The sequence below is a fragment of the Nipponia nippon genome, unplaced genomic scaffold, assembly GCF_047370975.1.
Source record: "Nipponia nippon isolate SJK-2023a ecotype South Korea unplaced genomic scaffold, ASM4737097v1 scaffold_9, whole genome shotgun sequence".
NCBI classification, from domain to species: domain Eukaryota; kingdom Metazoa; phylum Chordata; class Aves; order Pelecaniformes; family Threskiornithidae; genus Nipponia; species Nipponia nippon.
This window is the reverse complement of record NW_028262413.1, coordinates 22,431,375-22,459,203: the sequence shown is the minus strand read 5'-3', so window position 1 is coordinate 22,459,203 and position 27,829 is coordinate 22,431,375. Positions and strand designations below refer to the sequence as shown.

Here is a 27,829-nt window from a genome sequence, read left to right as displayed (position 1 = left end):
GCAGGGGAAGATCAGGGACTGCAAATGAAAACAGAGCTTAAAAAAGGACAGCTTTGTTTACTGGACCAAAATAGAGAAGGTAGCAGAACTAGTTTTTAAATTCAAACTGGAAGGAAATTTACTAGAGAAAGATAAAACCTTTCTTCTGCTAAAGATCATAAAATCAGCTTCAGATGCTTGTAAAAGATGTTTTTGTAAAGGCTTTTGATTATTAATAGTTCTACTGACTCATAATAGCAACATTGCAATGCTTACTAAGGTAACCTCTCTTCTGGTACAATAACTTTCACCAATGATGTGCTTTTTCCTTAAAGGAAGGCGGAGTTAGGAGTTAGTGTCAGGGCCATAAATAAGAGGGTCCTATGTCAGGGAAATTAGAAGTCAGTTAACATAAGCGTATACTCAGAGCGAGCATTAGAGGGCTTTCCTAAACCATCCAAGTCTGTTGAAATCGAACTGCACGCAGAAGAAATCAGATAGCTATTAGGAAGTTTAGATATAAAACCAACAGTAAGAAAGCATTTTGTCTTGGCTGACTGATTAGCTGTGCTTAAGGCAACATGAATCCTGTCCTTAGTACCTTGTTGTTTTCAGTGCTTCTACTTCTGACCCACAGAATTCAGGAGCTGGTGGAGGCGTGCAGCTGTGCCCCTGCTCATCCGCAGCAGCTCATCTGCGACTCGGCTTTAGGTGAGTCAGAACGGCTACGCGCTTTTAACTCAGACGGTAGGAAATCAAATGGAGCTACTCCAACTGCTGTGATTTTTTTTTTTTTTTTTTGTACAGCTGTAGAGGAATATGTTTAACCAGGTGGCTTCGTTTCTCCGAGGGTTTTAAAACAAAATGACTGCAGAGATCCCTTCTAAAGAGAGGGTTATGGAAAAAAAATGGTAGTAGCTGTTCTGCTTTTCTTGTTTTTCCAGAACATTTTGTGGTTACAAATTGTTGAAACTGCTGTATTATTTAGTGCCTTTTTTTTTTTTTTTTTTAAATAGGAACAGCTTCTATATTAGGTCCTAACTTAGAGTAAGCAGGGAAGTATACCTGAACTTTCAAATGGCTACTGTTAACAGCATCTATAATAGAATATTCTACCTAAATGTCTGCTATATGTAAACTATGCATATAGATACTTTTTATACCATTTTGAGGGGGGGAAAAAAAGAAAAAATAAACCAGAAGTTCCCAGTGATAACATGTTGAAACACTTGATCTTTGTTCTGCTATACTACAATTTCTTTAACTGGTTGTTGTTTTTTTTTGTCATTTTCCAAAAATACTTGAGCAGGAAACTGACAGGCCTTTTATTTTCTGCAGATAAACTGGCTACAGCAGTTCTGTATAAATATAACTTTCCAGTCTTTAGGACAATTGTGTTTCATGATGTTCAATCAGCACTGTGGTTGTCAAACAGCTTATAGAAGGAAACTAAAGATCTCAAAATTAGACTGCATGGGGATAAGAAAATGTGACATTTTGCAGTCTTTTGATTTCATTAGCTCAAGCTAAGGCTGGTTAGCTTCCATCTAGTGTGAACAGTAAATGTAGAACATGAGTTTCCAAAGTGTCACAAAATTAGCATCTCTATGGGGCAGGCAATACCTTCTGCATACTGATTAATTGCTTTTATACCCTGACAGAAAAATCTTTGTAGCCATGACAAACTCTAAGCTCTGTTTGTGGCCATCAGTTAAATTGTTTTTTAATCTGCTCGTGTTAAGCAATCTTTTTCATGAAGTTATCTACACCAGGCATTACAAACTTGGGGTTGTTTAAGGTGTGAAAGAAAACAGAAGTTGTGCTACCAGGAGCTTAACTATGTATGTATACATTTAACTGTGTTAGTCTGCTGCATTGCTACACATAAGAAAGTGACAGTTTTTCAACAGATTTAATGTAGAGATTTTCCTAAATAAACAATTTCACAGTATAGAGGAAACTCAAAATACTCATTATGAGCCATCTTCCTTAGGGAAGACATTTCAGCCACTCTTATGGTACCTATTAAGATTTATTCCATTCTTAGATACATTTTATAAATGGTAGCTACATGCTACTTTTTATTTGTATTTAAATACTGAAGATTGTAAAATAAAACTACTTTATATTTGAACTTGATGCTCAAGCTCTCACTTATATAAATACTCCTATTTAAGTAACCTGTACCTTTGGGCTAAGGAATGTTTATATCAAGGATCCCTTTGTTTAATATTTATCATTTCAAAATACCATTTCTATATATTATAAAATGATAGAGATGTAGATATTAATTCATATAAATATGTGTATACATCTTTTTATATATGCATTTGCATATATGTACACATAAAACCTGCTCTAAGCATTCATGGATGAATTATTTGATTTGCTTTGGCCACACTATCTTGCATAAACAGAGCAAAATCACTTTAAAGGAGCTGGAGAAGAGCAGTGGAGCGTCTGCCCCGTGTAAAAGAAAACTCCACTAACCAGCTTGGCAAAGACCGCTCCTCCACCCCTGATGCCAGCAGTCTTTGTTTTGTCACCAGTGTCCAGGCAAGAAGGCTGTGGGCCGGGGCTGCCCTGGGAAGGGAGCAGCACAAGGCTGGAGCCCTGGACACAGCACCAGCCCCCTGGGAATGAGGGCTCTGCCTCCGTGGCTCTGCTTTGTTGGAAGCCACACCTGTGTCCTTAGGACCACTGGGTTCTTAAGAGGGATTGGGAAACCCAGGCCATGCTATTAAGTATCCCGTGCAGTACCACACCTCAAACTTCTCCTGTTACTGTCACCATACTTATTTATTTTGTTTTAAGATTTAAGAAGATTAAAGATTAAATTGAAGAATTGTACTTCAACGTCAACATTTTCATACCTCCAAAATATTGACAAACAAAGAGACAGCTCTTCAGCTACGGGAGTTGAATGCTAATCCAGCTATTTGCTGGACTATTAAAATTTTTTTCAGTTATTTTTCAGTTCATCCATCTCTGTACCCACAAACACATTCAAGTATTTCCTTACAGAATAGAACCCTAGCACATCTTATTAAAAAAACCAAACCATGCCATGCCTCTAAATTCCACAGTAAAGTAAAAACTGAGACAAAGTCTCAGTCTTGCTCATAGAGCTACCAAACACACTATGTTCTTCAGTTACTGCATTACTGCTCGGTGTCACTCTATATCTGTAACATTTTTAATTTCCTTTAGGATCACTTGTGATTTGGGTGGAGTGAAAATGGAGGTGGAGGGGGTTGAATCAATAGCCGTTACTTGAGCCACTAACTGAATGTGTGAAGCCACTCAGAAACCTTAGCATCTATAGGAGACACCCAAGAAAAAATAAACAAGCAGAGAAATTAATTAAGTCTGGGACAAGCTCTTTTCACTTTTACTTTTGTTCACATGATTAGTGCTGTCACACTTTGTCTTTTACTGTCAGGAGGCTTTTGTGGCTTTACTCTCTTTCTAAATACCCACAGCTACCACACAACCTGAGTAACTTGATAGAAATAACAGGCTTTCTGACAGACCTAGCATAAGAGGGAGCTTCTGGTCCTGCAAGGTGATGGCTAAAACTAAAATAACGAGTGAAGAGCCCTGCGGGTGTTACATGGTCGTACGCCGCAGGAAGAACGGTAATGATGGGTAGTAAATCATGAGTGCCGTGCCAGTCCTGCCATTTATCTGACCTTGGGTTTGTCAATCTCCCCGCTTAGCCTTAAGAGGGTGTGATTTTCTACAAATTTGAGCAGTTTTCATGAACTTCTCAGTAGTTTTAAATCTCACTTCAAAGAGACATAAATCTTCATTTGTAGGAAGCGCCTAGCACCATGAAGATACACACCTTTTATAAAAAAGGGAGATACATTCCTTTCGTGTTCTTCTAAATGTGTTGAGGCCCTCCTAAAATGTGCTGAATGCCTTCAAACCTCAATGAAAACCAATACTTCTCAAGAGGACTTTCACTGGAAATGGAGGTGGGAGGTTTATTAAACAGCAATTCCATGCACTGCATGCTAATTATCAGTGCTGACCCCCCGCCCCCCAGAAGAATCGAGGAGGCTTTCTCCTTACAGCAATGAAATGGGATGAGGATGTGCTGTTTAGCATCTCAAATTCAGTAGCAAGGCACCATAGTTTCAAGCCAATACAAGAAAATTCCTCTGATAATGGCTTTTTTTGGAGAGAACCATGGATGCAATTGAGTTTATCAGATAGTGTCAAGATAACAGATTCCCCTTTTGCCACTGACTTCAGTCTTCTTGGACTCAATTCTCAACCAATGTTCACATCAAATTAGGCAATCTGTAGAGAGAAATGGTACACATGGAGAAGACTGATTCCTTTCTCAAGTCTGTCACTTTTAATTCATGCTGGTTTTCCCCCTTAGGCATAAGCAAGGTTACTTTCGGACAGTAGGACAAACATGTAAATACTTTGCATTTCTTAGCTATGTAACACTAGTAGCCTATCTTTAAAATTACATGTAATCTTTCTGATTTAAACTGTCTTGTTTTTTCTTGAATATATATCGAAAATCGTATTTTTACTGAATATTAGGCACCACACTCCAACAGAAATGACTAACAGATCTTGAGTATAAACAAATATATAATATAGCTTCAGAGAATAGTTCTATAGCTTTGGAGAAGAGTGGCACATTTCGAAATATGATGGAAGCTTTACAGCTGGAGCTTGGCAGCATTTTCAGCCTGTTAAAATCTCATAAGATCACTGAGATCAGGCATTGTGAAGATGTGCCAGATGATATATTAAATTTTAATCACATTTAAAAATAACAGTAAAAATTTTATTTAAATACACCAGAATTAAGTTTTCAAAGTCAGCTCCTCTGGGATAAAATTACAATATGCTATTTCTTTATTATTGAATTTCATATTAAAACTTTCATGGCTCAGTGTCCCACGATTTCACCTCTCTGCAATATAATATCTAATTTTGTACTGGAATGGATTAATTTGTACATCATTAGAGTGGGAAGTAACTTTGCCTGATGGGAAAAATCAGCATTGGAATATGTACTAGAAATGTAGACAGTGCTTCTTCCAAGTTAGGGGAGAAAAGGTGAACAGTGAAATTAAAGTAGACTTTCCATTTTATTCTTACTATATTATGTTATATCCACTCACCATACTCTTAATCTCAGAGTCTACTTGCTGTGATCCGTCTGAGTACCCAGATACTGATTTCTTGCATGTTTAGGTTGATGAGCACCTTCAGTGGGGGTTTTGACACAAAATTAAGCAGCTATGTAATTAACCTTCATGTGTCTGGGAGTACAGTGTTCATACAAACAGTAATAAGCATACCACGTAACAAAAGACCATCAAAGACAGGGATGGAACAGCAACAGACCTTAGCCTTCTGTGAAGGTTTCATCAGAGCCCCATTAATAAATCCCACCTCTTGAAGCCATTGCTTGAGGGCATGGGCAAGATGGCCTCACTGTAGAAGGCTGTTGGCAGACCCTGGCAGGACCCTGGGTCGCAGGCAATGCTTTCAGACACCTCACTGACAGCCACGGGGTCACACAGCCTACATTGTGGAGTTGTCTACAGTCTTCTAGACTTCTCCTCCATAGCAGGGAAAGATTATAGTACTTGGCATATGATCTGCATATTATTGTCCTGCCAAATGGAAGCAGATCTTACTGCTTCATAGCAATGTCCTTCCTCTAGAGTGGAAATCAGTGACAATAATGCATAGATATATTTCTAGAGTAACTTCTCACTGACTGGAAAGGATTATGCAGCTACCATTTCTCAGGGGTCCCACACAGAAATGAAAGCTGAGTTTCTGTTCCAAGAATTGTGAAGTCAATTATAGAAATAAGGTACTGGACTTTTGCTGTTCTAGTTCTCTCTCAAACAACAGGAGAAGCACAGCACCTGAGCATGTTTCTTGCAAGAATTATTATGAAAAAGAAGTTGCGAGACTGTATTAGTGCCATTGAAAGAGCATGCTGCCAGAACGATATTTTCAGAACCCTAATTATATTAACCAATGAATCATCTTAAAATCAGCTAGAAATTATACTAATCTCAAAAGCACTGTTATTCATATTTGGTAGGTTTAATGCAGAGGTGCTGAAAATGAGGTAATTCTCTTACCCCGATGTCCTCAGCAAGCGGCTGAGAAAAGCTGAATTCCAGTCCTGTGCTCAATGGAGTCCCACAGGTGTTCAGAAAACAATGTTGGCATGTAGGAATCATTAGCAGTCATACCCTTCCCAATATCCACTGTTTGTTATAAGACTAATATTAAGTTCATTAACAAAAATTATTGAGAAACAGACATTTTACCCTTAACTCACATTTCAACAGACCCATAAATGATACAAATAGCAAAACCACCTTTCACCTGTTTTGGCTGTACAATGTCCTACCAAAATCGCTTCTACAAAAGGGGGTAGGTTTCTTTACTTCTGTAAGTATGAAAGAATTACATAGTGATTTTCTTACTTGTCTGTTATGCATACTTTTATACACATGAACAGTATTTTCCAATAAAATTTTAAAAACCTTAGACAACATGAATCCTAGGAAGTTACTTAGTTGGAAGTAGGTACTGATGCACTTCGAGTAAAGCTCTTAACAAAGGAAAAATATCTGCAACCCTGCAAAAGCCCATCACTGATACAAACGCCTGCGTATTACAACTAAGTTATAATTGCAGTACATATAAATTTCTTGGCATCGTAGCCTGAAACTTCTACATGCTTTCAAAAATACAAAAAATTACTGCACTGGCTGCAGAGATGTGGTGCTGTTAACGACTGCTTACAACTACACATATTTGAACCTGTCTTTGCTGAATGTTCAATAAGGCACCTCAATATTCACGTTCAATAAATTGTTGGAGTGCTGCTATGGGAATAACAGTTTGAGCCCTTCCATTTGCAGCTAACTTTTAACAAAACGTTAGTGAAACAGCTTCCTAGGATAAAGACTGAATTTCCTCTTTGGGAGTAGGAAGTATTACCTGAATAAATCTACAAATAACCCTACATCTACTTGAGGTTTTAAGACAGAAGCAAACATTTTGAGAGCTTACTTCAAGATTCCACTTCTAGTTAGTTTCCTAACTTACTTTTCAGTTCTGATTTCAATACTTGAATTGCATTGCCAATATCATGCAACTCTAAGAAATCATTTCCAATCTTCTGTAAATTACTGTTCTTCAAAACCCTGCCATTTAAGCATGAAAATGGGGCTCAGTCTGGAAAAATGCAGTCACTCTCCTTTCCTTTGCTTGTTGAACTTTTTCGTGGCAGTGTTCCCAACAGCTTAAAGGTTGTAGCTGTAAAATGAGGTGGTATCATGAAACTGAACAACAGGACAGAATTTTAAGGAGCCAAATCCACTGAGCACAACACTCCTGTCAATTAGAACGTAGCTGACAACTGTAAAATAATTTAGCTTTAGTGAAAAAAACAGAGCTGAGTATTGTGTAGTAAAATGACATCTCAGAAGAATTATGCTAGTTGCCTGATTTAGAAGTAACTCTAACACCGACTCGTTGGTGAGTATGTTATAAAAGCAGGATAAGAAAATTCAGGAACCATGTTGCTTTTATTTAAAAGCATGCATTATAGTGCTAAGAAACTAAAACGCCATGATTTCAAAAACAACATTCTACACACACTGTGTGGAAAACAAAATGCAAGGTTAGAAACAAAGATTAAATAATATAAAACACAGAACATGAAAGACTGCCAAACTCTTAATCCTATTAATCTACCAACTTTAATCCCTAACTTTCTCATTAAAAAGTATCTCAATAATGTGGGGTTTCTTCCGCACGGAGGAAGGGTCATGCGGCTATGAATGGAAATCTACAATAACATTATGTATGTTGTTCTACAGACTTTAGAGTATAAAGAGTGTGTTATTCTTCAGCTGAAATTAGGCAGATGTTGATTACTAGTCAAATGATGTGGTATTTGAGGCTTGTGAAGTAGAGAGAAATATTTCTGGTAACATGAGTAGCAGCTGTAAAAACAGTGCAGAAAAATAAAACTGACCTTGAACAACATTAGGAAATCATGCTATTTTTTAGGTAATATTTAAGTTAAAAGAATACCACACATCTGTTAAAAATACACTCACCTTTTCTATGTGAAAGTTTGTAAAAACTACATCTTAAAACCTCACTCTCATAAATTGAATGCATTCTTCTAATTAAAAAAAAATAAAACCGCATAATCTTCTGGTTTAACAAGGAAGCCAAACCTGATCAACTCTTGCCTTCAACACAAGGAATTTTTGCATCCTGAGCCAAAAACACAGAGATTCACAAAATCCTGACCTACCTGAGAGTCCTAATGAGCTTAAATATAGGCCTCCGACATTTTGAAAGCCTCAAATGGAAATGCATTTTGGATGCAGACTAGCAGAGTTTTGTGTTAATAAAACACAAAAGAGTAACCAAATTCTGCCAAGGATTTATGTTGAAAAATAACACAGTGCAAATTAATACCCATATGAAATGGTGATAAAATAATCCTCAGTATCAGCTTTATCAACTTCAGAAGTATTCATGGGTTTTTCAAGACGGTGAGTTTTTGGAATGCAGTAATTTTTTCTGAATAAAAATGCCATGAACAACAGTGAACAATGAAATATATCAATTTATCATCTAGAAAACAAAGGTGTTTCACTGCTGTCTTGTGTAACTAAAACATTTGCACAGTGGCTATATTAATTGGGTAGAAGGACCCACACTAATTAACATATTAAATCTTTTCAAATGGATTTCTGACCTTTCCCTTCAATGTGCAATACATAGGTCTAGCTCCTTCTTTTTCTCCTTGTTTTCTATTTTGTGTTGGGTTAGTAGAATTTAGGGTTGGCCTAATGCTTACTTTAAAGTAATCTTCCCCTTCAAAAATCTCCATGGAGTTCTTTTAGCCCAAGTGATAAGACTTTACTATAAGGATTTCATTTTTCAGTTACAGATATGATTGTTACCTCACCACACTTACCTACTCATGCAACTGGAAGCAGCACCAAGACTAGGCAATGCACTTCCATACATTGCTTTCCACCGAATAAAGGAAAAAAGCCTACTATTGTTACAGTTACATTCTTCAACAAGCTCTGTGGTTACAGATCCAAAGCACTCGTGTCCGAATAGTCCACTAAGTTCCACTATTTTTCTTTCTTGTGATTTCAGAAAGGGTGGTTCAGTTAATTACTGTGCCGCTGATTTAGTTATTTTACAGATGGCTATAAGCATTTATTGATGGAATATCAGAAAACTAAAATACAAAGCAGGAAAAATAAAATTGTCTTTACAACCTAACTAGCATAAACATCTTTTGAACTAAAGGTTCCTTGAGTTTGGGTCTAGGAGTTGTGGAGGAAGAGTGAATAGTAACAATGTAGACTTACAGTTAAGAAATCCATCCTGCAAACACAGAGGAAGAGACTTGTTCAGATTCACTCAGTATTGGGAGAGTTTTGCTGCTGCTGCATTCTGTTTATATCTAGAATTGAACTAGTAAAACAGCTTCAAGCATCTGAGTTGCATCATGGTTTGGAAATGAAATTGCCGTTTTCTGATCTGGCTTGTTGAAAGACAAATTGATAGATGAGCTGTTTGCTAAACATTTCTTTTTCAGCTGTTTAAATGTTATCATTCAATAGCACCTTGCTTGGTTCTTAAAAGAGAGAAGGAAGTACAGGGGTTTAATGTTAGTTTTCCACTCCCAAGAGAGTAAGGATGACCTAGCACCTCAGCAGATATCCTGAAGTAATCATCTATCTCTCTGTTGAAGTCTGGAACAATTAAAAGCTTGCATAATAATTCAGAAATCAACACTGCAAAAGAATGGTTGCAGTCTCCTTTACGCTGTAAGCATCAAAGCAAAAACTGTGCGGAACACCTGCACTGTATGGCTGTGACAACATCAGACATCGGGAAGTTTTGCCACATTTAGTCTCAAAGCAGCGTATTGTTCTATCTCATCACCTAACTGGTATTATCGTCAATAATTTGGCAGCACTCCTGTGGGAATCCAGGAGCCATCTTTGATCTCCCACAAACACGACACAAACCATTTTGACAAAACGCATCAGTTTTCATTGAGTACCTAGACTCAACTTCAACTCAACTTCCAATCTCCCCTACTGCTCCCCGCAAGATCTAGAGTCTTCTATATAAGAAGAAAAAAATAGGTGAATACTATGAAATGATTTTTCAGAGGTGATGATGGTGGCCAGCAAATTTTGATTAAAAATAACCACAACAAAACCAATTGATGGTAAAGCATTTGGACACCCATGGCAGAAGTGCTCTCTAGCTGACTGGAAGTGCTTGACATAGAAAGAATTATGGCCATTGTAAACCATAAATAAAATAGAAGAACAGAATGAAACAGACATATTTTGCATTAAAAGGACAGAACCTAAACCACATGGGTGCCAAATTATTCTTTAAAGAAGTTAAAAATTAGTACAATAATGAACAGAAGATGAAGCCCTTCCAGTGTTCCAGTAAATTTGTAACAATCAGATTCTGAAAGACCACAAATAAATGTGAGTCAATTTCCAAAAGTGCAAGTTGCCTCTGAGTTTAATGCCAGTTACTTATTGTAAATAAAGATAAGGATTTACATGCCTCCAAGTTGAAAACCAAATAACTGAAGCAGTAAAAAGTAGAGTAGTTTTTGAAAACATAGAGTACAGACTTCTTTGCATGCAGTACAGATCATCTCAACTCAAAATGTGTGAAATGGAGTTATAGCACTAGCAGAGCCTTTTTTTGGACTCAGAGCAGAGAAGAATGAAGAAAATTATAAATGGGAACAGGATAAAAAATAATGGCATTTTTATGAGACTATAGTTGGCAAATCCTTCAGCATGAACAGAGAAACCAGAATATTTGCTGTTAAGGGACTTGCTTTGAAAAGTCCTTAAACATTTCAGGATAAGGGCAACTTATTAAGCCATAACATTATTCTCATGGTACTGGCACTTGATAATATTACTCATTACTTTGTTTCATTAAAACGCAGCAGGCATGATTCCTGCTCCAAGCAACATATGTAATACACGCAAAGCTTTCCACAACTAGTTACCGTATCAATGGATACACATGTTCTCTTACTAAGTGAATAGTATGTGAATGCTCAAGTACCTATATACAGTACAGACACATCTACTGTATTTCACACCTCTCTTTTTCAGAGATTTCAAATAACTAAGACAGCATTACTGCTAATTCTTTTGGAAGCTAACACATGCAAATCAAATACTGAAATGCAAATGTAAGAAAATAAAAATCTTCATCATCCTAAAAATTATTCCTAAGACACTAAAATAATCTGCTTTAAAAATATCAGAGTCTATGTAAACCTACACATTGGGTATTTAATTACTCATTTTAAAATATTATGTTAATGTCAATCAATCAATAATTTTTGCTTTCTTTTGGCCAAATTGCCTTCTTTTGGCAGCATTAGTGATACCTGTGAGTTTAAGCTAAAGTTGCAATACTCCTTTTGTACTGCTAATACTTCTTTCTTCCTTTCATATGCATTTTGAGAAATTATAATCTTTTCCATATACAGATATATGAATACATATTACATGAATATTTAAGCAAGTTAATTTGCTTTCTTCATTGGTGAAATCCAAAGCTTTACAATAAGCAAATGTGGCAAGTCAGTCTGTTTATATAACTGAACAATTTAGCATATTTAGTTAAAAATATGGTAGAATTGGATAGGAAAAGTGGTAATACTGTACAGATGGGACAGTTGTTCTAAAGTATGGAGTAAGACTTTTACAACCTCTCGTACATTTTAGAGGTTTTGTAAGCAATATAAATCAGCAGCCAATACACACTATTTTAATTAGAATTCTATCCAAGCTATCTATTCTAGCTTTTCTACCCTGTGCAGTATGGCTTTAAAGCGGGTTCATTAATTGTTGTCTGTTGTAACAAAGTCAGTGCAGATTCCTCTTCTTTTTTGACATTAAGATTATTCTCCTTGCCTGCTAACTCTTTTCCCTCTCTGAGAAAAGTTAAGCATATAAAATGTCTAGCTTCCAATCCAAAGAATAAATTTATTTTTGGGCATATCTCTGTACTCATGGAACCCAAGTATTCAAAACTGTGTTCTTTGGTTCCTCTGGCAGTTTTGATAGCATTACTTGCCAGTATTCTTCTTCAAGAGACCAAGAGTTTGTAAGATTGGACCATAATATACTGGGTATAGTATCTATGGTGGCTAGACAAAAAGAAAGTAAGGGTATAGACACACTATTTCATTATCTTCGGACTTTATCTTGGACTCCTAGCATTATTTTGCCATACATAACTTGAGTTTAGGTCAATACAGTAGATGAGGCCAGTTCTGCTCATGAACTCTTAGTTTGCTTTCTGGTTGTTCACATTTAAATTCTTGGCCAGTTACAGACAGATGCCTGACTTTTAAACTGGAAGCAAACGTGACCTGCAATTGTGTATGCTGGGCAGACTACTCTGAACATAGAAATTCCACCTGGAGCAGCTCTTTGGTTATAAGGAGGAATGAATTACCGTCCCTTCTGTGATTTCAAGTTTCCTCTCCTCTCCAGTCTCATACTGAATCCGCTGAATTAACTCACCCCCAAAACTGAAGATGGGCACTGCTGAAAATCGCATTACCAGATTTGCCCCCATTCTTCTCTTACAGAATACAAAGTATTTTAGCACTTGTATACTACAAGGAGGGGGCGATCCTGGATTGTGCTGATCACTAGCAGAGAAAGAGTGACAGGGTGTTAATAAAACCCCTTCTTTCTTAATACTACAGGTGAACACTCTGAAGATAATCACCTATCTGTTGGTTGCAAATGTTTGTTAACAGACAACTCTTGGCTTAGTTTTGTTCTGGCTGTAATGTAACCTGTGGCACTACCAACACTGTACTGCAGTCTCTAGTTATTTCAAAGTAGTTTATCCCAATATTCAGATGAAAGTCATCAGTATCAAGTCATTGATTAGTTAATGCATCAATTCTGGAAGTTTCCCTTACGATACCTCAAAATAAATAAAGGCATATAAAATTCAGAAAGCCTTTTATAGTTAATTTAAATGAGGAGTTTATGTTCTTAAGAACAGACAGGCATATCTTTATCAGATGGTGTAAAGTTGTATTAACACCGGTAAGAATTACCAGCAGGTAAACTGAGGATTTACTATGAATTTCTATTTTGATACACCCAACTAAGTAACCTGTTTTGATAACCCCCATTTTATAGTGAGGGTTACAAAAAGACCATAAATACAAAAGAGTATACATATAGTTTTACAAATGTTTCATAAGAAGCCCTTCCCCTCTCCACTATTCAGAACTAAGAATGGAGATCTCAGAATGGAGGAAAAAGTGTATGCCTGGAAGTAATACAAGCATATCATCACAGGAACAGAAAAAGCCATTTCACATAACAACCCTATATGGCCTGCAAAGCCCAGATTCATTTTAGTTGCTTCCTGGTTTACTATGCAATTATTTTAGACAGCTGGACCTAGAAACTTGACCTTTACAGCTTCAAACAACCAACTTGGCTTCTCTTCTCCTGAATGTTTTTTTGATGAATGGTTTCAGTGAGCGTATAAACCCGAGATGCACTAGAGCCACTGTCATATTCCAACCATGTTTTCAGTAGCCTATGATCAGAACAACAGAGCTGCTGAAGTGCAAGAACAGAGGCAACTGAATAAGAATTACTGCAATTTCTGTAGTAGTGGTATTTACTTCCTTTGGATATATAAAATAGCATTGGATCTCACAAAAGTGTTTGCAATGAGGTAAAATCCAGAAGAGCAAATCTCTCTCATCAGTCTCTTTTGAGAAAAAAAAGAGTCTATATATAGGCTTTTGATAAAAGAACCCCAACACCGCCCCCCCTCCCCAACAAGACTTTTGAACAAGAAGTTTTGAATTGAAACCTCAAGTTTTGAATAAACTCAATGTCTCTGTGGCTGGGGCTCCTGCAGTTGTCACTGTGGTATTTCCTCTTGACCCATGCTCCGGGTGTGATCCTCCAGGAGTGGGAGACATTCATGTAGCAAGTTTAGGCTACTGCAGCCCAAAGAGGAAAGAAGTTCTGATAGATAGATAGATAGAAGTTTTAAGTAATCTTATACCAGAAGGGTGAGCAGAAATGGCTGCATATTGTGTATGTGAATGTTCTCATTTTGGTCAAAGGACTTATATATAAAAGTTCATTTGAATATAGGGGCCTTCAAAATTATGTACATACATATTACGTGTCCATGGATCTGCTTTATTTCATACTGCATACTCTGACTGATATGTAATTTCAGAAAACCTTTCAAAAAATTTCACCTTTTTTTTCTGTTTGTGCACGTTAGGATGCTTTCTTCTATCGGTTCCCATAAATATTTGGGATGCTGTCCTCAACCCATCCACATAACAGCAATACACTCTTATTTAGATCCGTCTCCTTGTGCCACTTACTCCTTGTCCCTACAAGAGCAATAGCATCTGGCAGCAGCTTGATTGAAGTGTCAGACATTAAAGAGACAGGTAGAAATAATTGCTCAAAAATCATTCCTCATATTTTAGGTAATTAAATGAAAGGACTAAACTGAGGCAATAAAATATAAGAAAAAAAAAAAAAAAGAAGAGCTGCATGAGTCATTATCACAGCCTTGTTTGTAACTTTTCAGTAACTTGCATCTTTCTTTTCCTGTCAACATAGTTTTTTAAGTCTCATTTCAAGGTTTTTGTAGCAAAGCTGATTCTGATTATATACTTGTATGATATGAAATAAACTTTCCTGATTTCTTGAGAGAAAGACTGCTTAAAAGGGACGCAGATTTAATTTCTATTCAGATAGCTATGCCATAGTCTGTAAACTTAGTCTGAAGTGAAGTAACTGGAGGCTACAACTGAAACAGAGGTTCTTCCTCAAGATGCCTATTTGAAGGATGTTGCTACTCCTAGTTCTGATCCCAAATCTAAAAAGAGATCTAATTATCTGGACATATCAGGACTCACTGCTCTTATTTTCTTAATGAGGGCTAACCTACCGCAAGCAGCAAGGATATTCAGCAGAAAGGATGGAGATGAAATCGGAGACTTTCATTTGCAGGTTAGGTAGATGCCTATTTTTGGTGCAGTGTCAATGATGGAGGCAGTGTTTCTAAAATTTGCAAGTGGCCTTAGAGGTACATAAAGGGAGATAAATCCCAGGGCAAACCTGGAATACAAATGGCTGGCACAGACGCACTAACATGGCTTCCTCTGCATGCAGAACCACACTTCTTTGTTCGCGGACCTCAGAATCTATTGCAAGGCTGAGGGACAGGATTCAGCCCTTATTTTTACAAAAAGCAGCTAAGGCATCCCAGTCTAGACAACCTTGCCCTTCTATTCATGAACCTACCTATTGCTGAAGGACTGGAGCTCATTCATTAACTATGGAGTTTTGCTTTAAGCTGCAACTCCCTAAGCAAAAATATATTCATTTAAGAACTGTAGGTATTACATCAGTTTATCACTGATACAATGAAAACGCCAGTGCAGCTAGTATTTCAAACTGGATGCATCCATCATGATAATAATCTATAACTCTCTTTTAATTCTAGAAGACAGTGAAATATTTTTCTTCTGATCAACATCATGCCCCAGAAACAAAAATACTGAACTAAATTCAACTTAAATAAAACGACAGTTTAAAAGTAGTCTGTGTTTCTCATAGCACTGTCATCTTAACACACTTGACAACTTTGTTCAGGATGCACCTTGAGTTTTTTCAGAGTCCAAACAGATGACAAAAGAGATTTTCAAAGCTCCAAGCATCTGCCTCCCTATCCGTCTATCTATAAAATTTATACTCTTCTTAGCATTTTTTTTTTAGTTTTACTTATATTTTATCTATTTTTAGGCTTATATATTTAAAATAAGAATGCACATAAGCAATTATGATTTCTTGTTCTTAATGTCTGGTAATATCTTAAACATTTTCCTATGTAAGTATTTTTCATTATATAGTTGCTGATATTTAACAGATTCTGGGGAAAAAAGTTCTCATTTATTCATCTCTTTTTGCCTTACCTCCTATTACTTAGGATAATAAAGTTAATCGGAGACTAAACTCCAATTTGTTTTCCTTTTTGAAGGAGTAATAAAGTTGATTACTTTTGTTGAGTAAAGTCGCCTGTCTTCAAACAATAGTAGTGTGACCAATAGGTTAAGGAAAAAGGCTAAATAGCATCATCTTAAAACTTGTATAAGTACAATAATACTATATAAAATAGTATCATAAAGAATATATTATTTAATAATACTAACTTGTAACAATGAAAGTAATTCTTCACTAAACAGTCTTCCCTTTGTTAATGCCTTAGAAATAACTCAGAGTCTAAAGAGATACTACTTCTAGAGAACATATGAATTTCAGTGGACAAAGCACACGGATTTACTTTATTCTGATTCCACCTATATCTATGACTTGGTATGGAGCCTTCAGTATACGGCTCAGTTCTGTGTGTCTCCTGTAAAAAAGATGGTCATATTTCATTGCTTATGCCACTGTGGTGTAGTAAAATTAATATAATGGCAGTGAATTTCTTTTAAAAAAGCTCCTAGTATAAGTAGTGGCTCATGATCACAAAAATCTCTCCTACACAAGGTGATGGTACAGTTTATTTGCCAGTAAATAATTACTGTAGTGGATTTCAGAAAGAGGCCACACAGGTTTGCGAAAGATGCAGTTAATGCCTAACCTTCTGCCCTTATTGTATACAAACACTTTTGTATTGTATAAAACCCAACACTTTTCTCCTTACTGTATAAACACAAATATATCTGATGTTGTACTAAGTAAGTTCTGTCCTTCACCCAGTTCAAAACTACCTTTTGTTGATGCAGAAATGGTTGGGAAATGTTTATTATTATTGAGGAACAAAGGAATCAAAATATTCTTAACACATTTCTAATAATGAATGTCCAATAGCCAGGCTGATTTACTAAACAGAACATTGGCGTCCTACAACTGCAATACGCTATGGCACTGGTAATCAGAGCAGCAGTTGCTCAGAGAGGCGTCAACTCGACGCTGTGGACTCAGCATAATCGTGGGAGCCAATACCTACCAGAACAATTTCTGTTCTGAGGCTGTACCTGCCCCCTGCATGGCTTTGATCACATTAATGTCCTTTCAGTTCAGCTACCTGAGACAACCTTCAGCTACAAAGCGGGGATAAAAGTTTACATTTTATAAAAGTACCATGAGTTACAAAACATGAGTTCCACAGAAATGTTACATCCTACTATTGGAGTATTAGAGAGAATGTCTTTGGAAAAACATTACACATTCTGATGCAGAACGCGTTTGAGACAGACTGAATTATTGGCATTAGAATGTGAAGGCTATGCCTATGTATTCCATATATGCAAATTCCTCATAAGGAACCAATAACTGTCTGACAGATAAAATGACATTATTGCACTAAACAAGCAGAGGTTGTTCTCAGCCAAACAGAGGAGAAGCCAAGCCAGCCATGGTATACTTGAAACCATTTCTTGAAAAGAAGTGCAGACTAGGAGGAATCCTAAGTTATAACCACCCTCTGAACCATGAGTGAAGAGAGGGAGATGGCTAGGCCCAGGAATGCTAAATCAGGAAGTGCTTGTGGTTAAAAACAGAAGCAACCACATGAATAAGAGGTTTTAGGAGACAGCTAGACGGCACTGATTGAAAAAAAATATTAAAGCACAGAAAAACAGAAAACCCAGAAGGATTAAAAGGCCCAAAAAGATCTTTGTGCATTTGAATCTGGTTTCAGAATAGAAAGGTAAAACCTAAATAACTAAAGATTTAGACGTCCTGTAACAATTCAACTTTTTTGTCATTAAAAACAAAGATCTCAGTTTGGTCTTCCTTCACCATCTGGAAGCTTTCTCTTAAACAAACAAATGAATGAAACACACACAACATAAAAATAGTTTTCATTTTCTTCTACACACCCAGAAAAAGATCTCTTAATGACAAACCCCAAAATGTTACACTGTCAGCCTTACGTAACTCCATGGAGACCCTTTGAGCTATTGTTGATTATCTGTCATGTTCCTCTCAGATGCTAACAAGCAGAATTTAATAAAAATATGAAAATGAGTAATGTTTCAACATTAAACACAAGGGGAAAAGTAGTTTTAATTAATTATCCTCCAAATGTTTGCATTGAGCAGGCAGGAAGAGATTTCCTGCATATAAACATGTTATGGTATTTAAGAAAATAATGGAGCTAGCTCCTAACTGTTGTCCCACCCCTTACCTTCTGTATTGAACGAACTCTTTTATGAGAAAACCTTTTTTTTGGAAGTAATGATGCAAAGGAAAGCAACGCAAAACAAAACAACATGATTCTAAGTTGATCTTTCCAGCAGTATAGTACACACAATCCACAACCCTCTTTATCTGGAATTAGATCAAAGCACTTATGAAGTACTGTTAATTTGTGGGAACATAACACATCTGCAGATGATTAAAGAGATGCTGCCACTTACCATTTGAAATGAGAAATTTGCTGTTCATACTTAAAAGAACTTTTCCTTCCAATCCAACCCATAAATCTAAAAGAGTTTAAATGGCATGGGAGGAGGGAACATTGTGCAAAAAATAGAGGACTCAAGCTTTGAAGCTGTAGGTGTCTGCATCATGTTGATTATTACATCTAGTTTGCTCTGCTAGTAAGTGAAGAAATGAGAGTTGCCCATTATTACATGGGACTGACCTCTATTTGGCTGTAAGGGAAATTACAATCTGGGTTTCTTATTCCTTTTCTTTAGATATGACAGTTAGAGGTCAAACTATCAAATAATTCTTTTGGGGGGGAAAAGCATGATTTTGATGCCAACAGATTTTCCTCTGCATCAGTTTGATTTTTTTTTTCAGTGAACAGGAAGGATGAGGATTTCACTGTAAGAGTGCTCAAACCCTGGAACAGGGGCCACGGGAGGCTGCAGAATCTCCATCCTCAGAGATATTCAAAACTCAGCCAGACACAGCCCTGAGCGTCCTGATTCAAGTTGAGCAAGGGGTTGGACTAGACCTCCAGAGGCTCCTTCCAACCTAACTTATTCTATGAAACATCATGCCTGTTTCATACTAATTTTGATAGAAAGGTTCCTTTGAAAAATAAAAACAAAATAAAAAAAGAAGGTGTCTGAGAGTTGCCCTCATGCTGAAGAATACTTTCTGGTCTCTATTATACCTGCATCAAACAGCACACCTGTGACAGAGAGAGCAAATCCAACCATTCCCATCAAAAAATGCAGATGTCCTTGCACAGATCCATCTCTGCCCAATTGCAAATGGGATGTACAGTTAAAGTGGGGTTCGACTGTTGATTGCTCCGGCCTTTGCCACTATCTCTCCATGCAGATACAGATTGTTTGTTTTAACAAGTACTACAGCTGCAGAGGAGCTGCAATAGCGGCCATTCAGCAGCGAGGAAAAACAGGACTCTCAATACATTTGGGGGGTGGAAGTCCCAAGAGAAATTTTGGCCATATACCATATTCTTAGAAACCCATTATTCTCTGTGCCTAATAGTCCTGGTATATTTTAAACAGTGTATACAAGAGAGATGCCTAAACAGATAGGTAAACAAACCATTTCTTCTTTCATAAAATCTCATACTTTCCTCATTTAAAGAATAGGAAATAAATAAAATGTGTCAAAAGAGGGAGTAATTAATTTGTATAGGTTAACACAACTAATGACGTCTCATGTTAAGAAAAATGCTAAAATCTCTAGTCTCAGAAAAGTGAATGAAAGACTTCTCTTGTCTTCTGATTTCATGCATAAAATGTGTGCTTTAATCTTCTCTGGCATGGTCTTTCAGAGTGTTAACTTTAAGTCTATTTATTTGATCGACAATTCTTCTGTCATCAACAGAAGTGCCCCTTTCCTTTACTCACTGATTATAATGATCGGTGTTTTATAAAATTTTGTGAGATTCCAGTCTTTCAAAGATTTTGATGGACACTTTTTGTCAAAACCGAGTGCTAACTAAATTCAGATTTCCACATTCATAGAAATTCAAGATTTATATTATAGGCAGCCCACTTATTTTTATTTTCAGGAGTTAACTCAAGCTAGTGTTCTTTTAGTAACAAGGCTTAAAAACTACTAGCTAAAGTGTAAAACCAATGCTAAAATCTATCGATATAATTTTTGCTACTGCTTGTAAAATTAGGCATATGCTTATTTGCATTTAAATCTTTTTCTCTATTACAGTGATTCGAGCAAAAATATCCAGTGAAAAGGTGGTTCCTGCCAGTGATGATCCTCTTGATACCCACAAAATGATCCGGTATGAAATCAAACAAATAAAGGTACATGGAACCACTTAGCTATTTTGAAGTTCAATGCTGATAACCTGTGTGTATGACTACAATTTAGCCCTAAATGCTTTAAGCTGGAACAGGCTCCAGCTGCCTCCACAGTTACACCTAGGCGAACTACACAGATTAAATCAAAGTAAGGATGAAAAAAAAAAAGAAAAAAAAAGCAAGCTGTTCTAACATTCATGAGTTTCTTGCTAAACTACATTTTGATGACGATTTTTGTTATTCACAATTGCTTCATGAAGACTATGAAAACATACTTCAATCTGTGAATGGCATTCAATACATTTGCTGTTTCTGGTGGATACTTGATCAGCTACCGTGCATTATGATTTTGCAACTCTCTGACTGGATAATGCAAACTTTATAAAGAGAGGAAAGCATTTCCAGCTGAAATAGCAAGGATCTTTGTTCATAAGTGAATAGGGATATTTGCAGAAACAGGAGTCCTTCCCTGATATTCATATAAACAAAACTCCATTTGTACGAATGTTGCTAGGAAAGCAAACACAAAGTGGGAGCACCCAAAAATACAGTCATTCAGAATCTCACAGGATTTTTCCATTATTTGTTCAGCTCCAAGAAGGAGACATATTCATTAAAGTACTTTAAGATGACATATCTTGACCCCATGCAAGTCACCATCAAACTTTCACTGATAAAAAAAAAGATCATGATCTAGCTGTTTCTGAAACGCACAAAAAATAGGTAGTCTCTTTCAGTTGAAATGTATTAGCGTGCATTGGTGGGGTTTTTTGTTTGGTTGATTTGTTTGGTTTGTTTAAGTTTTGTAGGTTGTTTCATTTCTCATTTTTCAGAGAATATTATTTTGTATTATTTGTATTAATTTGTATTATTGCATTTACTGGGAACACTTAAGTAGATCATTGTGAATGGCTACGTGCTTTCAAAAAAATTCAGTCCTTCAAATTGTAACAGTAGATCACCTCACCAGAGTTTTACTAAGAAAAATCTATGGTAGACAAGAATATCTCAAAATATTCACAAGCATGGTTATCACATATGACTCCTGTTAAGGTTTTACAGCAATTTCAACAAGCCAATTCTTTTTACCTTGCTAAAACAAACCCCAAAACTCTTCACCATCTGCCACTTTCTGTCTTCTTAAACTATTAAGGATATTTTCAAATGTTTCTTTACAGAAATAAGTACATAAATACCAGAGCAATTCTCTTTCCTCCCACTAGCATTTTAATTTTCTGTTGCTACTCTGCAACACTAGAGTAACCTTACAGAAATGCAAATCCTGAAGTGTACTTCAGCATAAAAAAGAAGAATGACAAGTCTACTCTGTGCTACTATTTTCAGTCTATAATCCTGTTCTTCAGTAACAGCACACTGACATCTCTGAAATACATGCATATATTGGAGCTGCTTTGGAGTTTCTCCCAAATTTTCCTAAGTGGAGGCCTATTCAAAACTCAGCCATCAGTAAGAGATCTTTATTTAATTCCACTAAGCTTCAGAAGGCAAGTCAGCTAGGACTGTACAAACTAGAGAGATTTATTTTCTAATAAAAGATGCTCTACATCTTTACATACAAGTTAGACTGAAGAAAAATGGGTCATAATAGTCCCACCCTTCAAATTCTTACTTCTGGCCAGAAGAGAGTTAAGAAGAGGTAGGAGCTGAGGCTCCCACCCTGGCACGCAGGCTGCTCAGCTGCGTTGGGACCCAGCTCCCTGCTCAGTGTCTCTAACAAACCCAATAAAAGGATTTTTGTTTGAAACCTCCGCGATACAGAGTGGGCAAGTGAACAGGAGCTTCTGCAAACTGCAAGTCTTTTCTGGGATTGCTAGTAAATTCAGTGTGGTGCCGAAATAAATCCGTAAAGGCAACTTTGCCTGCACCTGGTGAATTGTACAGGAACTGACAAAGAGTGATGCAACCTGTTATATTCTAAACACATAACTGACAGTTGGCATACGAGTAAAAGTTAAAGAGGACTGGGTATACTGAAAAATCACTGAGAAATACTCACTTTTAAATTAACAGAAGTTTAATAGGGAAGTGTTATGGATAACACTGTAAAGTCCACATCAAGTTACAAAAGTAAAGAGAATGAGGAGTTTTTTCTCTTGAGTGCTTACAGACCGATTTCTCATTTTGTAAATTTGATGACCTGCAGTTATGATAAACTGAACAGTCCTTTTAATGTCGGATGGCACCGATCACGTGTTTCTGGCTCACCCACCCTGTGCATAAACATTTACAGGATTTGGGGGATACGCTAAGAATTCGCTTTATATAACATGAAAGTAAGAATAGACGCTCTAATCATCTCTTTTGAGCTGTAGGATCTGTCAAGCTAAAAAACAATTATTAACTCAGTATTAGTTTTGGTGAATACTTTTTAAGCCACACACATATTCGCACTTCCGTCAGCAATAATTCTCCCCTCTTGGAGAAGAAACACAGAACCTATAGAGGTTACATTTTAACTGCAACTGTAAATTCAGCAAAATGCTGCTGTTTCTCTTTATGTTACTCTCTGGGCTGTTTGACACGTAACATTAGTGTGACTGGTTTATGCTACTCCTGTCACAAAAATTATATTTCTGTTATTTTAAATCCAGTGCATTAGGCTTAGCATTAAAACATTGCTATTTTTGGACTGAAATATTAAATACGATTTTGTTATTAATTTTCAGAAATACAAAAAAGAATAATGACGGGTTGTATTCATTTTATATATATGGGTTGGCACGTTAAGAAGCCATACATTTTTTCAATTAGTGTTATTTTCTTTTATTGCAATATTTACAGCATTATACTAAAAAAGAGAAGGAAATATGTGATTTATATGCAATTGAATATTTGTCTTCATAACATTACTGTTATTGACTCGATTATCATTCTTACACTGAGGAGCCACCTAAATATTAAAACAGTGCCATTAGCTTTCGTGACACTTTGTCCTATATTATCAGAGTAGTAAAGTAAGGCCCAAGATATTACTGTCATACATGAAATCAACACATTTTACCAAATTAAACTAGTATAAGCAAAATCGCTACGTATTTTCCACACAGGCTGCATGTATGAAATCCCACTGAAAGAATTAGACTTCTTTTACAAGAGGGTGGGGTCCCCTCACAGTGGGAATTAAGACGTATTTAAGCTAAACATAACGATATCTACCCTTTAAAATGATTGATGCAGTTTTAAAGCTAGATATTAGTCACTACATAAAGCTAAGAAAATACGCCATAATATAGTTGAAAAGGCTTAGAGGAAAAAAAGAAGAATGTAATTATTATAATGGGAACAAGCTTGAGACACTGAAAGTAATACAGATAGTCTTAAAAAAAGTATTCAAAAATCTTAAAGCAATAGCCATGTACTGGTCTTGGCTATATACCTCAGAAGGACAGGGACAGTATCAACATAGACTTTAGTATCAGGCTCACCTCCCTCTGTTCTGCCAGTCCCTCACCTTTTTTCTTACCTCCATAAAGTCCTACCAGAACCTCAAATGTAAATGAACCATACCACAATGCAGAATCAAATCAAGCCATCTTATCCCTTTACAGACAAAGTATCCACACTTAGGAAATGAGAGAATATGATTTAGAAGATCAAATATGAATTACTGAATTAAACAGAATGTTAAAATCTTAAGAAATGCTTTAACAAATATCTGGGACAAAACCAGAGATAGGCCAGAGCTGTAGTTTCAAAAAAAACCCAACCAAACAAACAAAAAACCCCCAACAAAACAAACACCGAACTCATTTAAACATTAACTAGATCTCCATTATAAGTTGCTATGGATATTTATCTTTTTTTTTTAATAGCTGAATCAATTTGTGTTGTCTGCATAATGCCTCTTAAGTTGATTTAGATCAAGCGATGAGGTATTAAAAGAAAAGTTGCACCCTACTAGACACTGTAGCCCAGTCAAAGGTTTCTGAATGTGGAGAGGACTCAAATCAGAGGACACTTGCATAGTTCACGAAGTTTCTATGTACTAGATATCTGTGTCTGGCACCCACATCCTGAATAAGGCAGATTTAAGGGTAGCAGAAGGAGGGAATTCAGGTTCCAAAGATGGCAGGAATCAAATGGCTCTTAATAGGAATGAGGAAGGCCTGGGGCTCCAACCGAAGCGCTGGGTTAGTGATCAGGCAGATTCTCCGCAGCAGACGTGCAGCCTGCTCCTGCTTCCTCATTTGGCCATCTTTCTGAGAACTCTTATATTGGGCTGACATACCAGACTACTTTTATCTAATAAAATTAGACATATTTTCGTCATCATTATATACGTTTTCTATTATTTTCACTGCTGCTTTGTACAGGACACTGGTTTGGTTTTAGTTTTGGTTTAGTTTGGAGTGTTTGTTTTTTCTACTAAGTATTTCAAATTCACGTCTAATATTTTTGGATCAGAAGCCCAGTGACAACAACTTTGGCTTTTTTTATTCCATAAATAAAGCTTCAGAAAAATCAACATATTACAGTATCTCTTCTAGTGCCCTGTACTATTTAAATCTCCTGAGAGAACTTGAGGAACACGAACATATTTTCCAGTGACGCCAGCTGCAACTGGGAGAGCCTGCCCTTGGGAGCTGTGAGCCTTGCCATTGTCCACAGCTGTCAACACACAGCATGATGTCACTAAATGGGGCCCCCGAAGTGTTGGGGTTTCAGTTATGTCATATTAGGCGATGACAGGCATTCTGAGGTTGATTAGCATCTTATGGTTCCTTCTCACATTTGGACACAACTAAATTTGTATTGATCTTTTAATGGCTTACTTTAAGAATTATTTTCATAGTTGGAAATGCTAGTTAAGGAGCAGCCCATCTGAACACTGCAGAGGCTTTGATCCTGAACCTATCCATTTTGGCGCTGCAGCCTATAAATTCTAAGAGCTGGATCCCATTTTCCAACAGTTATTTGAGAAGGTCGCATTCGGCAAAATTCTGGATGTGGAAAAGCAGCTTGCTTTAATGAAAGACTACAAGAACAACGTTCCGTTTCTTAGCATATTGCATGTCCTTGAAGACACATACCATTACACTGATCAAGATAAAATTTCCCATATTAATATATTGAGAAACACTTGCATCTTATAACGCTGCAGCACCTTGTTTGAGATGAATGCTATCTCTGCATTAAATGGAATATGCTAGTATAATATAAATTGAAGAGAAAGCTTTAAAGATCCATTGAAAACACTGAAAAAGCACATTTTAAAACCTATAATTTAAAAAAATGAAGACCTAATTTCCTTCTAAAAATAATGGACACATTTCGTTTAGTGTAGAGAAGGGGTCTAACTGTTGGTATTTTCTCATATAAGTTCAGATTTTAGAGCCTTTTTTAAAGAGATGTACCACATACTTCTTTCAGCTGTTGTTTCCAACTGTTTTTTCATGTTTGTTTTCCACTACTGACTTTCTCTTTCTGATAATTTTCAGATGTTTAAAGGATTTGAAAAGCTCAAGGATGTCCAGTATGTCTATACCCCTTTTGATTCGTCACTCTGTGGAGTGAAACTAGAAGCTAACAATAAAAAACAGTATCTTTTGACAGGTAAAATGTAACAAACTAATGTACCTACAAAACTAGAAGTAACTGCTTAGATTGACTTTGCAAAAATAAGCCAGCCCTTGTTAAAAAATGATATATTTATGTACTATCTAAATAATATAAACACAATGAAATGTACAAATTGTGTAAAGCTGTAATTATTACTGTGATCTTACATGTTTTCCATCTTTCATCCGAAGATCTTAAAGCAGTTTCAAAGGAAGCTGAAGTCAGTAACTATGCAATTAGTAAATAGGAAGTATGCCGTTATTATTTGTTTAAAACCAACAGTACTGATTTTCCCAGGAATGCAAACATGTTTAACAAGACAACACATGCCTATGTGTATGCAGATTTGGGGTTCTGAGTAATTAGAGATTTTTCTAGAGAGTCCTGAAATCTAGTTTAACATACTACTGCATTTGCATCCATCCCTTGTTGACAGATTATCAGGGTCTTTTGAAAAATATCCTTCTTAAATCTTTAACATTTATTCAGCTTGCAATCAGCAGAATAGTTCTCTCAGTTATAATTACATTCATTGAAAAAAGTGTGAAGTATGACTAATTCAGTGCAATTAGTTAAAAACTTCAGATATTCTTGCAATTTATTTCAGTATTTAGAAAACAGTTTTATTTGCTTGCCTTATTTTTCTTATTTTCCATGCTGTAGGCCAAATTTTAAGTGATGGTAAAGTCCTCATCCATTTATGCAACTACATTGAACCATGGGATGATTTATCCTTGTCTCAAAAGAAGAGTCTTAATCAGAGATATCAAATGGGCTGTGGCTGCAAAGTAAGTATAGAACAAAACACTGTCTAATGGTGGAGCCCACCTTACAGGCACTAGTAGTTTTCACTGATGGGAACTGTTCTCTTGTACACCATATATTTTATATTATTTGAGAATAAATACCATTTTAAGAAACCTGCAATATACTGAATCAATGTACTATTTCACATTTAGATTACTACCTGCTACATGGTGCCCTGTTCAATCACTACTCCAAATGAGTGCCTCTGGACAGACTGGCTGATAGAACGAAAGCTATATGGGCACCAAGCCAAGCATTATGCCTGTATCAAGAGAAGTGATGGCACTTGCAGCTGGTACCGAGGTGGTCCTCCCCCAGAGAAAGAGTTTATTGATATCAGCGAACCTTAAAATGATCACTTCCTAAAAAGCCTTGGAGCCTAATTCCATCAAACATTGCACGCTCACAGCTTTGAACTGCCATCGTCTAATGTATCTGTTGCTTAGAAACAAAAACAAATTGTCCTGTACAGCTAAAGTCTGAGTCTGTGGAATTGGCACTCAGGCAAGATGAGGAACAAATCTCCTGGAGGTAGCTACTCTGTAAAGTTATGCTTTGTACAGAGAGGCTCAAGCTGAGAATGCTCCTCTGTGTCCTCTAAGGCCTAACAAGTTTCCCTTTTACCAATACGAATGTACAAGAAAAAAGAATTGCCAGAATTTTGTCCCCTGTTTCTGTTAACCTACAGATTACGAGAGCCCCATGTTTTATTCTAAATCTTTCTGATGAACTACAGAATGTTTTATAGAACTATTTTTTTTCTGTATGAAAGTCTTCTGATGCAAAAGAATTATTGTACAGTGTATATGTAAAGTATTATAACAATGTGCTATAAAAAACAAATGATTCAAAAATCCCTGATTTTCCTTATCTGTTGAAATAAGTTGAACACTTCTGTGATTAAAACAATCCGTGCTCCATATTCTGTATGTCACTTCTGTCATAGCTTTCTTTATCTACAGAGTTGTAACTTTCATTGATAAACAAAATCCTCTTACCCAACTCAATATTCCTATGGACTAGCTATACCTTGCTGAAGGAAAAGCCACATGTTCTAATACTTCAGCGTTTTATGGAACC

General features: G+C 36.4%; 2 protein-coding genes across 2 annotated transcripts in view; one reads left to right on the top strand and one right to left on the bottom strand.

The window, feature by feature from the left end:
• The window catches only part of SYN2 (synapsin II), a 199,275-nt gene that overhangs the window by 67,076 nt on the left and 104,370 nt on the right, over nucleotides 1-27,829 (bottom strand). The window lies entirely within an intron of this gene.
• Nucleotides 318-27,669, top strand: TIMP4 (TIMP metallopeptidase inhibitor 4). Its single transcript, XM_009476702.2, has 5 exons — nucleotides 318-690; nucleotides 20,268-20,365; nucleotides 25,822-25,936; nucleotides 26,606-26,730; nucleotides 26,902-27,669. Exons 1-5 carry the CDS (start codon nucleotides 561-563, stop codon nucleotides 27,097-27,099), a joined length of 666 nt encoding a protein of 221 aa, XP_009474977.1. The 5' UTR covers nucleotides 318-560; the 3' UTR covers nucleotides 27,100-27,669.